This window comes from Myotis myotis, unplaced genomic scaffold (genome assembly GCF_014108235.1).
Source record: "Myotis myotis isolate mMyoMyo1 unplaced genomic scaffold, mMyoMyo1.p scaffold_m19_p_7, whole genome shotgun sequence".
Classification (NCBI taxonomy): domain Eukaryota; kingdom Metazoa; phylum Chordata; class Mammalia; order Chiroptera; family Vespertilionidae; genus Myotis; species Myotis myotis.
Window position 1 is genome coordinate 85,301,501 of NW_023416379.1, and position 15,807 is coordinate 85,317,307.

At 52.3% G+C, this 15,807-nt stretch overlaps 1 protein-coding gene across 1 annotated transcript; it reads right to left on the minus strand.

The window, feature by feature from the left end:
- Positions 1-116: 116 nt before the first annotated feature.
- On the minus strand, positions 117-15,723 carry RSPH9 (radial spoke head component 9). The gene is made up of 5 exons (XM_036317215.1): positions 15,377-15,723; positions 10,897-11,062; positions 8,448-8,577; positions 7,835-7,981; positions 117-331 (listed from the first exon to the last, which is right to left on the minus strand). The coding sequence occupies exons 1-5, from the start codon at positions 15,601-15,603 to the stop codon at positions 171-173; spliced, it is 831 nt and encodes a 276-aa protein (XP_036173108.1). The 5' UTR covers positions 15,604-15,723; the 3' UTR covers positions 117-170.
- Between the last annotated feature and the right edge of the window lie 84 nt (positions 15,724-15,807).

Here is a 15,807-nt window from a genome sequence, read left to right on the forward strand (position 1 = left end):
CACTTGCTTTAGAGTTGGGTCTCCGGCTCCTTGGGCCTCGCCTCAGAGCCTGGACACCAGATGGAGGTGGAGTGTGGGGAAGCAGCAAGACAGAACAAACACACCAAACTCACTGAAACGTATGAAAATAATGTTGATGCTCTACATACGAAGTCCCTGGCGGGCCCCTCCTACAGCATGAAGGGCAAGTCCATGTTCTTCTCACCAGTGCCCACATAGATGTAGCCACAGTTCTTGGTGCCCGGAGCGTGGTAGAAGGTGAGGCCTGGCCAGAGCAGGCTGCGCAGCACCACCAGGGCGTTGCCTCGCTCCATCTGGATGCTCCAGGACCCTGGGGAGGAAGTGAGGCCTGAGTGCTGTGGAGCCAGAGCTCTGCCCGGTGTGCAAGGCCCCAGCTCCCTGGGCAGCCAGGCCCAGGTGCTAAGGGTCCACTCAGAAAAGGGAAGACGGTTTAATTATCCCGGCGCTTTACTCCTCCTGATAGCCTTTTAGCCATTTCACTGTTCATTAAAACCACTTCCAGGGGGAGGGCAAAGGAAATGAAAGGAGGTGAAACTCAAAAGGAGTGCATTTTGTTCCTGTCAGCAAGTCTAGTTAAAGGTTGAGTGGGGGAGGAAGCTGAATCCAAAGGCAGAGGGGATTGGAGCCTGTTTGGGGAGACTTTCTCCCGGCTCTGCTAGGGGTAATCACCAGTGACCTTCAGTCCTAGTGTAGTTTCCCCCACTTGCTATTTTGCTCTCTCGTACCCAGTCCCAGAAGCCTCTGCTCTGAGATAGATTAGACCTGACCAGGGGCTCACATAGAAGTTCGACCATTTCAGGTCTGAAGCTCAATAGCCCTCTCTGGCTGCTGGTAGACTGGGAGCTGGTGGCAGGAGGGGACTTGGGCTACAGCTAATGAGCCTTTGTCTACCCTGGGTCCTGCCCTGGTTTTTGCTCTCCAGACAGGAACGGCCCAGCCCAGGGCTGAGTTGTGCGGCCATGAGGACTTGGCGGGAAGGACCTGATCCATCTCCAGAACCGAGGGAGGGAGCTGCTGTGTGGGAGGAAGGAGCCTGGGAAAATCGCCTCTGGATGCAGATCTGGAGCTTCTATTCCCCTGCGCACCGAGGCCCCTCCCGGGCCCAGCCACAGCTCTGCTCCAGACCCTGCCAGAAAGGCAAATGCTTTGAAGGTTTTGGTGTTGGACCAGCCAGTGATGCACTGAGAGCTGTGCTGAGGCCTTCATCGGCTGCCAGCTCAGCCTGGCTGCTTGGCTCCTGCTGCCCCAGCTTCCCACAGGCCTCCTCCAACCATGGCCCACCCTGGTCACTCCACACCCAGCAACATCGCAGTTCAGTCTCCACCCACCAGGGGCCACCCTGTATCCACCCTGACCACCAGGAACCCCTGGCCCTGACAGCAGCTCAGCCCTGCTGAGGGTGCCGTCACCTGCCCAAATCCAAGCCAGAGCTTTCTGGTGCATGTAGGTCAGCTGGCCCTGGCCTGCCTAGGGAGAGGCTGGCGGGGAGCCCACCACAGCTCTGTTCAGAGGCCTGCACCAAGGGATGCCACCCATGCAAAAGATGATAAAGTAGAAGCTACAGGGATTCCACTCCCCTAGGCCCACACAGTGCTGGCCAGACAACATCAAGAAGAGTGTCCCCCTGGGGTACCAGAGCTCTGGCTGGGGCACTGCCTAGGAAGGGGGACGGGTGCTTTCCTGGTCAGGGAAAGGGAGTATTTCCCGTGGCTCCTACAATTTTCTTCTCTGAGCACCTGAAGTCCTCCACCTCCCAGACCTGCTCCAAGAGGCCTAAGGCCCTGCCTGTTGCTTTCCTAGTCAGTCATTCAGAAAACATGTCTAGGGGGTAATGGGAGTGGGACAGGCCAGAGCAAAAGATCCCAGGGCACTGCATTCAGCCTTTGGCCAGAAGCACAGACCCCAGGAAGGTACATCCCTTAGTCACCCCCACCCAGTGCCCAGAGCATCATCTGGGGACAGTCCCTCCCTGTCGTTGCTCACAGCCATGCAGTCCTCTTGAACTAAGAAAGCAGGCTCTGGCCACCAGGGAGGGCAGCTTGCAGCTGCCTGAGCCAGATGCTGCTCTGGATAAATGGGTCCGGGTGTCCTCCAGCCAGACCACTCATCAGTTCACTATTGCCGGCATCTTTTTTTTTTCTTTTTTTGCCAGCATCTTGGCACACCCTGAGCCAGAGCTGGATCCCAACCTTACACCAACCTGCCCACCTAGGGTTTGGCCATCTCTTTCCTTTAGCAGTTGAGGGGGCCCAGGCTTATTAGCAGGGCTCCCCGCACTCCCACTCCAGAGAGCAAGGAGAAACGGATAGGGATGCTAGAGAAATGCAGTGACCCCACGGGGGCAGGGGAACAGCAGCGCCAAGCAGGCGGAAGGGTGCTGGCCAAGTGTGGAAGCGGCATGTGAGGGGCCAGCCAACAACACTGCCTCCCTCCCTCCCTTGCATTCCTGTCACACTCCTGTCCTCCTCTCCTTGTTCCTGGCTCAGCTGGTTGCCCAGGAAACACACAGACTCTCAACGTGCCAGGAGTCACGTAGTGTCTACCTGGGAAGCCAGGCACTTGCTTGTCACCTTCACCCACTTCTCTTGTTGCTGGAAAGGCTGGGCCCAGCCAGCTGCTGCTGCCTCTGCCCCTCTGGGGTTCCAGGAGAGGCAGCCTGCTGTGGCCCTGGTGTCTCAGTTCACAGCCCAGTCTCCCCAAAGCTCCCCTCCTGCCCCCTGGCACCCACTCCGTTCTGCAAGCTGCTTTTAGAGGCTATGCTGGGGAACACGCCGGTAACCAGGAGCAGGGCCTATTGCAATCTGCAGGAAGTCCTGGGTGCCCAGAGCCCCAGGCTCTCACCCAACTTGCTAGTGCGGAAACCTCAGGCGAGAGTATGCTTCTCTCAATTAAATTCTCCTGCCCTCCAGGAAGAAAGGCAGCAAAGCACTGAGGTTCCGTTGATGGGGACAGTGGACCAGGCTGGGGATCAGGGCTTTCTGGGGCAGCAGGTAGCTTAAACCCCTCAAACCAGCACCATACAACTTGTCTCAGACACAAAAATAGGCATGGGGTTCTGTCTCAGAGCAGACACCACCAAGGACCACAAGGTATGGTCAAACCCCCTAGAGCAGCGGTTCTCAACCTGTGGGCCGCAACCCTTTTGGCGGTCCAACGACCCTTTCACAGGGGTCACCTAAGACCATCCTGCATATCAGATATTTATATTACAATTCATAACAGTAGCAACATTACAGTTAAGAAGTAGCAACGAAAATAATTTTATGGTTGGATCCCAACATGAGGAACTGTATTTAAAGGGCCAGAAGGTTGAGAACCACTGCCCTAGAGGTTGTGAGGTGGGCAGGGTCCTATAGAGGCGGAAGAGTGCCCTGTCTGATTGGTACGGTCAGGACCTGGGTTCAGAAGGCTGAGTACCTGTTAGCCAGGCTTCCAAGGGACTGGGTAGGAGGAGCCACCTGTATACACCCCCAAGAGAAGGCTGATCGAGGGTCCCATGTTCCCCACAACTCTCCAATGTTCCTGTCCCCCTTTCTCCCCTGTCCCCCAACGCCTCCCCAAGCACCACCACCACATTTTTAAAGGCTGCTTTCCAGGCAGGCAGGCCCCTTGCTGCCCTCTGCTGCCTGAACTGGGCATTGCTGCTGAGGGCTCCCCCAGTTGAGAGAGGCGTCAGCTCCAGTGCAGAGTGGAGCAAGGAGAGAAGCCCTGCCCTCCTCCCCTCCTGCTCTGCTTCCCTTGCTGCTCTGCCTGCCCTCTCTGCACAGGACACTGACTTCATTGGTGAGGCACCTTCTACTTTACATTTCCACTTCTCATCTGTTTCATTTATCTTTCCAAACCTCCATGAGGCAAGGATGGTGCCTGTCTTGTTCACAATGATGTCCCCCCTGCCGAAACCGGTTTGGCTCAGTGGATGGAGCGTCGGCCTGTGGACTGAAAGGTCCCAGGTTCGATTCCGGTCAAGGGCATGTACCTGGGTTGCGGACACATCCCCAGTGGGAGATGTGCGGGAGGCAGCTGATCGATGTTTCTCTCTCATCGATGTTTCTAACTCTATCTCTCTCCCTTCCTCCCTGTGAAAAATCAATAAAATATATTTAAAAAAAAAAAAAAAAAAACACAACGATGTCCCCAGTGCTTGGCGCGTAATAGCTGCTCAGTGGCTATTGCTGATGAAGTGAAAGGTTAAGGAGCATGGACTGGCAGGGAACTATCTAGAAATCTGGCCTCCTGACCTGGCACTCCGTTTCCCCTGGCTGCAGCCCAAACTCACAACTGTTAGCTGTTTGCCTGCATCCACCAGGAGGATGGTTCTGCCCCCAAAGCTACTCACTCCCACAAAACTGCAGACCCAGGGCACAACAGGACAGCTCAGCAGGGCATCCTGGCCCCAGCCTGGCCCCGGGCTGATCTCCAAACTGACCTCCATGGGCATAGAGCAGGAGTCCCAGGGACAGGGCCAACCTGTGCCAGACCTGCTCACAAGTGACACGAAGTCCCCTGAATGACTGCCTCAGACCCAGGAAGGAATTAATGATCTTTCCTGGGCAGGAAGTTCCATCCCGCCTGCCAGTGCTGGTGTCCCAGGGAACTCTTCCTTGGGCCGCCTCAGCAGCCCAGCCCATTCTCTGCTGTCTGGCAGAGAAGCCTCCCAGCAGCTCCTCCTGCTCTTTAACTGGCAGATAAGGGAGGGAGTCTGGGAGCTAAATCAGTGTCCGCTCTCCCTGACGACACTTCCATCCTACACCATGGCCCCCACCAAGCCGTCGTGAGAAAGGACCGGGCCTGGCTTCCTGGAGGTTTCTGGTGGTGGCTTTGGGAGGAAGGGAGCTGGAGACCCAGAGCTGTGAGGTTTCCCAAGGTCAGGCCAAGAGCATCCCTCCCCTCAGGCCCACACACACAAGAGATGCCAGGAGCCCTCAACGCCCAAGGCCCCGGCACTGAGGAAAGAGTGACAGGCTGGAGTGGACTGGGATGTGAAACCATCAGTTGATCCTTCAGCCCTGAGGTCCGCCATTAGAGCAGAAGGTCTAGGGCCTCAGGCCACTGCTACCCACTCACCTCCCAGGCCCAGATCCTGTACCTCCCAGGGGCCGGATAAAGTCACTTGCTGACTGGACATAACAGGGTGGCCCCAGCATCCTTTAGGGAGGCCCCCAATGCTCCCTATCTTATACCCCTGCTGCAGGGAGACAGCTGCCTTCTGTGTCCCCTTTGCCCCAAGTGGCAGGGCAGACAGGGCTGGTGGGATTCCCATAGGAAGACTGTTGGACCCCCACAGCCCATTTGGCCAGCTTTGGTCTTGACTGCAAAGGCCCTAGCACCCTCCTCGCCCTCCCATCGCAGAGGAAGAGGCTCTAAGGGTGGGAGGTACTCTCATGCTAGCCCCTCTGATCACCCAGCACGATGGGAACGGGGCCTCACCCACTGGCCCTGGCCATCCAGCTGCAGGTGAGAGGGCTGAGAAGTCAGCACCAAGCAGGGCTTTCCAGGCTCACCTTGAATTGGGAGGTGGGGCTGCTGCACCCAGATTAGGGGTATTAACAGCACTTTTCTCCCCCACCGTTCAGCCCCTGGTGCTGGGTCCCACCATCACAACATTCCTGGCTCCCTTTATCAACCATCCCCCCCACCCCCACCCCCTGGGATGTGCGGCTGAGAGCATAGAGTTGGAGGAGATAACTGGAGTCTGGAAAGGGTGTCTCATGGGTGAGAAATGCCCCAGCCCCTATAAACCTTTATCTCCCCCACAGGTCCAGGAATCCCTTTCCATGCCCAGGGAGGCTTGCCTCGAGCACCCCCATGTGGCCAAGGCCAGCGTAGCCATTCTTTGCTGGCAGCCCTTACCCACTTGGGGCCCACTGCTGGCCCCTTGGGCATTGCAGTAGCTCTGAAATGCCTCCAGATCTCTGGCTTGCCACTTCTCCATCCATCCGGGCACCACTCCCTTATTATCACAGACCTGTTCACAAGACACCAGAAGCCCCTACTGCCTTGATCTAGGCCTCCTACCCTTGGCCCTCTAGGCCCTCCTAGGCCTGCCCACCTCTAAGGCCTTTTTGCCACTAAAAATATATCAATAAGTCCTGGCCAGTATGTCTCGGTTGGGAGTCGTCTCCTGTACCAAAAGGTTATGGGCTCTGTCTCTGGTAGGGAGCATGCAGGAGGCAGCCACATCAATGTTTCTCTTTCTCTTTCCCTCTTCCTTCTTCTCTCTCTGAAAAATTAAAAAAAAAGAAAAAAGAAAACACACCAAGCATATATATATATATATATATATAATTTTTATGTGAATTCTTATGCGTTCAGCACTGTTATAATTATTTTGTGTTATCTGTGTTAACTCTTAATTCTCATAACAACCCAGTGAGGTAGAAAATATCATTATTCCCCTTTTTAAAATGAGGAAATTGAGGCACAAGGCAACTGAGGGACTTACCCAGTGTCACACAACTAGCAAGTGACAGATTCAGTATCCAACCCAGGCTGTCTAATTCCAGAGCCCTCACCTTAACCACTACTGCCATCCCACCTCCGTCCTGAGTTCCAGCCCAACTGGGTGCCTCATTGCTCCTCAAATGTAGTGTCAGTCACCGGTGACTGTTGGGCGCCTAACATGTTAAAAGGAAACACCATCACCCTGACAGGCAGGCTTGGTTGGAGCATCATCCCATGCACCAAAAAGGTTTTGGATTCGATCCCCGATCAGGGAGCATACAGGAGGCAATGTGATATTTCTCTCTCACATTGGTTTCTCTCTCTCTCTCTCTCTCTCTCTCTCTCTCTCTCTCTCTCTCTCTCTCTCTCACACACACACACACACACACACACACACACACACACATCAGTAAAACATATCCTCGAGTGAGGATAAAAAAAGGGGGGGGACACCATCTCCTTGATACCACAGTTAATGCCAGAGTCCTGAAGTCTCCTTCTCTGACACTGTGCCCTTGGGTTTAACTCTCTGAGCCCCTGTTTCTTCATCTATAAAATGGGGATAGTAACAATATCTACCTCTTAGGTTGGCTGTGAATCTTAAAATGAGAGAAGGTATGGAAAGGGCTGAGTACAGTGCCCAGCACACAGTAAGCAGTGCCTCTGCTTTTATGTGTTACCATCATTGCCATCATCAACAACAAATCCCTCCAGGTCTCAGCAATGCAGACGTGCAGACAAAGAGTTAGAGGCGCTGAGTCAGTGTCTTGGGTGCGCCCCAGGTTGCCCAGAGCCTGGCATCTGCCCTGGGGTCCGGCATCCAAGCAAGAGCATCTTCCCAGGCATGTACTCAGGCGATGGAAATGGGTCTCTGTGGCCCAACCACCCGAAGGTGCATGCCTGGGCCAGGTGTGTCCCGAAGCATAGGAAGGCCCCTGAAGCCGTATGTTTTAAGATTTAAAAGTCCCATACACATAGCAGGAGGCAAATATACAGAACTCATATCCTTAGCAGGGGACGCTCAGTCAATCAGCACCAACATATTGAGCACCAGCTATGTACCAAACACCGGATCTAACCCCAAACTGACAGAGATGGATGCACGTCTCTATTCAAGATTGATATGAAAATCAGGAGACACTGAGAGACTTCTTGTCTGTGAAGGCGTATGGAAGACAACCCTTTTGTGTGCAAACATTTACCCACTGCTTCCTATGAGCTGAAACTTGTATTGGACCCTGGGGAAGCCCCACACTCAACCACCATTTCCTACCTAGGCTTTGGTCCCACTCTCAGAGGAGAATGGCAGGTGCATGGCCTCCTGCTCTGGCCTGAAGGCAGATCCAGGATCCTCCAAGTAACAAGCTATTACCTTTGGGGATGTCATGCTCCAAGGAGTCCATGAAGTCCAGGGAGGGGTCTAGGTCTGCCTTCTCAAGCAAGGTCTTGTTCTTCAGGTCAACTGGCTCCCTGAAGTGGAAGTAGGAACTGAGCTTCTTCGCTTCCGACAAGGTCAGTCCTAAAAAGAGGTAGCAGGTGGGGAGGGAACCCCACAGCTCACTTCCTCTGTGCGTGGGGGACACGTGGAGGAGCTTGCAAATGACTCAGACAACTACTGACAGAACTGAAGGGAGAAGAGGGAACAGTGCTCCCTCCACCCAGATTTGGCCCAGATCCTGCAATGAGGAGAGACCAATGAGGAGGAAGGTGGGAAAAGGCAGGGAGGCCAGAACCACGGAAAGACCTGAGAGCAAGGTGGCCAAATGCTCTCCCACCCGCAGGCAGAAACGAGGCAGGGCCCAGTGACTGGGTCCACCATGCCAACCACCGATGCCAGGTCACTGGACACATCCTCCCAACTGATGTGGTCACGGCTGTTGCTTTTCTGAGGAGGTGGGCAGTTTTGCTCAGACTCCCACATGTGTGTCTGACTGTGCGCGGGAAGAGATGCCCTCCTGCCGTGAGAGAGGCGCCACAGAACTCACCTTCAAAGGTCCGATTGACATGGGTGGGTCCAAAAGGGCTCTTAAAGAGGGCGCCTCGGGGGATAATGGCCACCGCCTTGTCGATCTGGTCAATGATGGACACCAGGCGGGTCTCCTCCTTGATCCGGATCTGAGGAGACAGGAGACAAGCCTCCCTGCCAGGGCCCTCTGCACAGCCATCTGGCCTGGGTCACCACCGTGTAGATGCCCGGTCCATGAAAAATCATGCTGGGTGAGCCCTCCCTCTCCTCCTATCAAGATTTTCTTTCTTTTTAAAATTAGTAATACATACTGGTGGTGCAGTATTTAAAACTAGAAGGAAAAAAAAGCCGTCTTTCTCACCCCATCCCTCGTCCCCCAATTGCCCTCACTGGGGGCAGCCACAGTTAATGGTTTCTGTACCCTTCCAGAAGCATACCATCTTGTCATCAGATTTAAATGTTGATTATTTTGCCTTTTGAAAATATAAAAGCGATCATGCTTACTGTAGACTACCAGGGTAATCAGAAATATTTTGTAGTATACCTGAGAATTAAAAGCATTCATAATTCTACCTCCTAAAGATAATTAGTGATAACATATTGGTATACTTCCTTCTATCCTTTTTTTATGATATATTTAAAGCACAATTAGAATCACAGTTTCTATAGTTTCATATCCTACCCTTTGACTTGACAAAGCATCACCCCATATTTCCCAAGCATCACCCCATATTATCACATCCTTATGCCCATGAGATTTGGTTACTATCAATGTCAAGGGCAACCCTGAGCAAAAGGATCTCATAGAGACGTTGGGGAAAACATGTCACCAAGGGCCCCCAGAGTCACTCAGCCCCCCATTTCCCGTGGGCTACCAACTGGAATTCTTTACAAAGGGGGAGATGGAAACTAATATTTAATAAGTGTCTAGGCTAGGGGGTTCAAAAATGTCATCTCATTCAATCTGCACAAGCCTGGGGAGCAAATACGATGACCCGAATTTTACGGAAAATAACACTGAAGGGAAGTTAAGTTTGTCGGGTGGGAAGGGGTGGGTGCTGGACCCAGTCTTTGGGCATCACCTAGAGTCAAGTGCAAAGACTGTGTTTTGAATTCAGGGTTTGTCTAGTTTCAAGACTTGGGCTCCTTACTTTTTTGACCTAGCTTCCATTTCCAGGAGTTGGTCATTCAGACAGGCTGCATACCGTGGAAATGACGTATGTACAAGGTCACTGCTTGTCCAAGCCAAACCTTGGAAACCTCCATTTCCATGAAAACATCACGGGTTAAATTATGTTGCATTCGCACATGGTAAAGAGTGGGGAGGAGCTTTAAGGCACTGATATGGAAAGATCTCCAAAATGTGTTGTGGGTAAAAAATGCAAGGTGCAGAACTGTGTGTATAACATGCTGCCATTTGTTTTGTTTTGTTTGCAAGATAACAAGAGAATATGTGGAGGTAAGGTATTTGCTGTCTCAGGTGACAGAGCTTCTCACATTTAAACATGAATTTGAATCCCCTGGGAATGTGCTAAAATGCAGATCCTCATCCCCCATCCCCCATTATTCTGCATTTCAAACGCCTAGAGCAGGGGTGGGCAACCCCTGGCACGCGTGCCAAATATGGCACGCCAGTAACTTTTGCTGGCACGCGAAACCCTCTCTTATAATGTTCCATTTACAATTTTTTTTTCTTAATATCGACTTAGTAGCTTGTGCATATCTCTGAAGGTCGCGAAATATAAACCTGATGTAAAATCTGTCATCAGTGATGCAGCAGCAGAAGTCCCACTGATAATATCAAACGGAGTCATACAGTTTTCTGTCGGACTATCAGTGTACATGTATACATTAAAAATAAATGTATTTTTCATCATCATATACTGTGTTTTTGTTGCTCGAATGAATTTTATTATTTCTTCAAGGTTCTTCACATGCGTACACCTTAAGAGATATCAAGTAGGCGTAACATGTTCTCAAAAACTTAGGGTTGGCACGCAGAAGAATTTTGAGTCAGAGATTTTGCTGGTTTTGGCACGCACTCGCAAAAAGGTTGCCCACCCCTGGCCTAGAGCATAGTAATGTGTCTGACCCAGGCTGTACTTTGAGTAGCAAGATTTGGACACACACATGCAAAACGGTTACATTACTGTCCCCCAGGAAAAGGACTGGGTGACTGGAAGACAGGGCTGGGAGGGACACTCTACTATATTCCTTTGTGTACATTTGAACTTTGAACTATATGAATGTATTATCTAGGAAAACAAAAATTGGTACAAAATGTAAGAGCTTGTGCCCATGCCCTTACCCCAGAGCTCAGCACGGACCCTTTCTTCCCTGCCCCTGCCCCAGAGCCACGCTGCTGCTCAGGGGGGTGTTGTTATGTTGTTGTCACCGTATTTCTATTGGGCTGGTTCTGGGTGCCCCGCCCTCTTCCCTCAGGCCCTCCTCCTCTCATATCCACTCACCACTATTTCTTCTTCAAAGACCTTATCCCCATCGTTCGTCTTCTGCAGCTCGGTGTATTCATATTCATGGGAGGGGTCCCCCATGAAGCGGCCCTTCACCACAGACGTCTGCGTCATCATCTCTTCTGTGGCAGGAGGCAAGAGGCTCCACTCCATGCAGTTCAGGCTGCCAACAGCATCCACAGCGCCCTGGTTTCCAACTCCCCCTCCCACTCGGGCTTCCTGCCACCACCTCCTCTCCCAAGGGTGAGTGAGGCCCAAGAAACACTGCTGGGAGTCACACCTTTCCCCTTAGAAGCCCTTCGTGTCTACGGTGCACCCCACCCCCATATGTGATGCAAATTCAATTTTATTTTTTTAAAGGTCACAAAAGGTCCCTGTATGCTGAAATGCCAAGAGCTTCTTCCTAGATATCTGGACTATGAGGTTCCGGATGAGTTCTGGAAGCTGAATTTTCCTCAATTACAGGTGCCTCTGCTTTGGCGGGCCCCTAATTCATGCTCAGTCTGCCTACTGAGTCCACAGCATGGCCATCTGCCCCGTTCCTCAGGCTCCAGGACCTCTCCTCCTTGGAGGTCTCCAGGAGCACTAGCCAGCCCAGTCCCTTCTTTCTCAGTTCCCACCCCTCTCACTCAGGCCCTGTGTCCCCAGCCTGCTCTCTGCTCATCTTTTCTCCCTTCACTCTCTATGGCCTCCTTCTGAATTTAAAAACTTCTCCGCTTTCTCACACAACAGCCCTCAAATCCATGCCCCTCTAGAAAATGCCCCTTTCCTAGCCCTTCCTCCTCTGCCCCAACTCTGAACAATAATCTCAGAACAATGTGCCCTCCGGGAGCCCTCCTTCCCCCCACTTTCACCCTTTGTCCAGTGCTGCTTGATCTCTGCTCCCACCACCACCCCAAGAAACTGCTTAGGAGAAAGTTATCCATGGGCTGCCCTGAAAGACAACAAATGCATTTCCATCCCTACTTCTTTTGGTATTTCCTTCTCCCTGCGCCAGTGCCTTAAGTATTTCCAGGGATCTATTCTCACCCCTCTTTTCCCTCTGGAGTCTCACCCAACTGACTCCCAAAGCCCTAGCTAGTGACTAATCTAGAATCCAACCAACCATCTCTCACAACCTCCACTGCTTTCCCCCTGGGCCAAGGCATCGTCTACTCTTGCCTGGTTACTGCAGTAGCCTCCTAACTGGCCTCCCAACTTCCATACTCACTCCTCCTGGTGTTAAAACCTAAGCCAGACCATGTGTCTGTGCAGAACCTTCCTATGACTTCCCTTTGGGCCAGGTCCTCACAATGCCCCACAAGGCCCTGCGTGATTGTCTCCAGCCCCTACTTCTCTGACCTTATTTCCCACAATGCCCCCTTCCTCACCCCTCCCTAGCCACAGCAGCCTATATGGGTTCCACAAACACACTAAGCACACACCTGCCTTAGGGCCTTTGCACTTGCCTGGAATTCTTTTCCCTCCAATAAGCACACAGCTCACTCAGTTGCTTCAGGTCTTCCTCAAATGTTGCCTTATCAGAGGCCAGCCCTGACCACCTTATTTAAAGGGGTAACCACTCCTGCTCTCTCTATCCCCTTACCACTTAGCACCAGCTGACAGCAATACATGCTTATTTGTTGTCTGCCTCCCGTCCCCCTGTACACACACTATAATGTAAAGTCTGCCTCCCGTCCCCCTGCACACACACTATAATGTAAACTTTATGAACACAAGGACTTTGTCTCATTTACCAATGAATTCCTGGTGCCTAGATCAATGCCTGGCACACAGTAAGTGCTGGAGAAAGAAAATCTTATGGAATAAAATGAAATGAGTCTCAAATCTCTATCTTCAGTTCAAATTTCTCTTCTGGACTCCAGATCTGTACTTTAATACACCTCCTTACCACTCTGCCCCCCAGGCACCACACACCCAATTCACTAGGTCTACCCTCCTTTGATTCGAGCAGCTTCTTTTGTTGTCGCAAACTGTGGGGAACCGATATAGGGTTGAGCCTCGGACTGACCTGCTGGCAAAGTCACAAACAAGTCCCAGCTTAGAGGGCTCAGTCCTCTTAGCACAATTAGGCTTGACCTTATAACACTCCCCAGATCTTACCTGAGAAGCTAATGGGCTGAGGGAAGTGCAAGAAGTGTAACTATGGTCAAAACAGGTGAAACTCACAAGAACTGTGTAACTATGGTAACCACTGCCTTGTTTACCTCTGACTATAAACTGTCCTCCGGCCTGAGCACCGGTGCAAGTCCTTCCTCTTGAGTTGGACTTACCCGCCTGGCCCCCCAATATTCCCAAATTATCTCATGTCTTTTCTCTTTCATTTGTGTGCGGCTCCTCTTCCAGATCCTGAACCCTGAACCACGCGGGACGTGGAGGGAAACATTTACAACACTAATCCTAACCCAAGGATATTTTTCCATTGATAGTTAGAGAGAGTGGGAAGGAAGAGGTGTGACAGAGAAAGAAACATTGATATGAGACACACACATCGATCAGCTGCCTCCCACATGCGCCCTGACCAGGCCTGGGGATCATGCCTGCAACTGAGGTATGTGCCCTTGACCGGAATAAATCCAGGACCCTTCAGTCCACAGGCTGATGCTCTATCCACTAACCCAAACCAGCTAGGGCTGTCCTGCTTCTTGAATTCTCCCCCAGTGGGTGGCATCAGCTAGAAGGAGTCAGCTTTGACCTCTTCTTCACCTCCCCCAGTCACAAATCCTGACAGTTCTACCAGGAACTTAAATCTAGCCCAGGCCCTCTCCTCCTCAATTCCCTCAGCTGGCCACTACAATAGATTTCTAAATGCTTACCCACTTGTGGCCATTCTGCCCACTCAGATCAAAGCAGGCTCTTGCTTACAGCCCTTCCATGGCTCCCCATAGCCTACAGATAAGGCTCAAACCTCTTGGCTTCTCCACCCAGTTCTACATAACACCCTCTGCTGCCACTGTTATGCTTACCGACCTGCTGTTCCCCAAACACTCCAAGCCAGCTTCAGCCAACAAGTCTGCATAGCTGTTCCCTCTAACTGGCATGCCTTTCCCCACACCTTCCTGAAGATCTGTTCATCTTTCAGATGGCAAGGAAGTTACTTCCGTAATGACCTTCTTTAACTGCTCTCTAGGGCAGTGATGGCGAACCTTTTGAGCTCGGCGTGTCAGCATTTTGAAAAACCCTTACTTAACTCTGGTGCCATGTCACATATAGAAATTTTTTGATCTTTGCAACCATAGTAAAACAAAGACTTATATTTTTGATATTTATTTTATATATTTAAAATAAATATATAAAATATATTTATATATTTAACAAAGAAAAATCAACCCAAAAAAATGAGTTCGTGTGCCACCTCTGACACGCGTGTCATAGGTTCGCCATCACTGCTCTAGGGGAATGCCCACCTCGTTCTCCCTTTGTGTACAACTCTATTCTAGTTTTGCCCTGGCCAGTGTGGCTTAGTTGGTCCCATGCAACAAGAGGTCTCTGGTTCAATTCCCGGTCAGGGCACATGCCCAGGTTGTGGGCTCAATCCCCAGTAGGGGGCACGCAGGAGGCAGCCTATCGATGTCTCTCTCTCTCTCTCTCTCTCTCATCAATAAAAACATTTTTTAAAAAAGAAATAGCAACTCTATTCTGGTTTTAACACACTTTTCTGTAATTGCCAGGTTACACATCGGTCTCCCTCCCTAAGATGTGAATAACTTGGAGATGGGGTTGGTCTCAGCCCTCTTTGTAACCCCAAGTCAGGATGCATCCAACCAGTGCTGGATTGATTTGTGGACAGATAAATGAAGTCCCCAACTTCCTGCGCCTAACAGACTGCTCTGTAACACTGAATCCCCATCAACGCTGGGATAGTCAAAAAGCAGCTGCATAGTCCTGAATGGTGGTGTCCAAGTAATTTTCCCCATTTCTAAATCCCTTTCCTCCCATTCCACAGTCCTTCGCTACTTCCTAGGGAGCCTCGGGCTGTGAGACACTTCCGCGGAAGATGGGCTCTGGATATGCTTCCAAATAGCTCCACACAACCCCTGGGGGGGGGGGGGGGGGTTCCTGACACTTCTCCAAATTCAACTCTTACCAAAGCCAGACACGCCCGCACCAGGCTGCCCCGGCTTCTAAGCCAGGTCTCCATTATCCAGCAACTTTCGCCTCGCTCTGCCTCCGTCCTCGGCCTAGAGCCCTAGACTCTATGAAAACGCACCCGTCTCTAAGTTTCCCCGCGTCCCTTTGCCCAAGCAGAGCAGTGTCCTCCCAGAGCCCCGCCCTCAGACCCCGTCCACCCACTTCCCCGCCCCTCGGGTCCTCCCCCCTCCGCCCCCCCCCCCCCAATTCCCTTCTCTGCAAATCCCATCTCCACCTGCTTCCTTGACCCCGTAGCCCCCGCCCCTTCGGTTCCTACCACCACCCACTCTTCCTTGCAGGCCCCCGTGGCCCTCCCTCCCGTGTCGCCAGCGGCCTCGGCCTCCACCTGTACAGTGTCTTGCGCGGTGCGAGGTGGTCCTCACTCAGGCCCTGCGCGATGTAGTAATCGGCCACGAGGCCGAGGATGCGGCCCCAGAAGAGCACCCGACTGTAGCGATAGTCGCGCTTAACCAGCAAAAGGGACGTGAGCAGCGAGGCCCGACGGTCCGGGCTGAGGCCCTGCCCGCTGCCGGACGCCAGCTCCAGGGACAGCAGGAGACTGTCCGCGTCCATGTCGGCAGCCGCTCGGCTCAACGCCCTCCAGGTTGCTAGGGGACGCCGTCTCCAGGGAGACCCAACGCCCCGCCCTCCCCTCGGGCAGGAAGTAGGGCTGCGCCCAGCCAGTGGTCCTGCCCTTCCGGGGCCTCCGGCCAGCCCAGATCCCCTCGGAGCCATCCTAAAAGCCTGGGTGCTCTCTAGCTCCCGCCCTCTTCCTTT

What these genes read in the sequence shown, in the direction of transcription:
- RSPH9 (XM_036317215.1), bottom strand. Translation starts at nt 15,603, where the DNA reads ATGGACGCGGACAGTCTCCTGCTGTCCCTGGAGCTGGCGTCCGGCAGC. An exon ending in TCTTTGAAGAAGAAATAGTG is followed by an intron (nt 8,578 to 10,896) that starts GTGAGTGGATAT and finishes CTGTCTCCTCAG; the next exon opens with ATCCGGATCAAGGAGGAGAC. An exon ending in TGTCAATCGGACCTTTGAAG is followed by an intron (nt 7,982 to 8,447) that starts GTGAGTTCTGTG and finishes ACCTCTTTTTAG; the next exon opens with GACTGACCTTGTCGGAAGCG.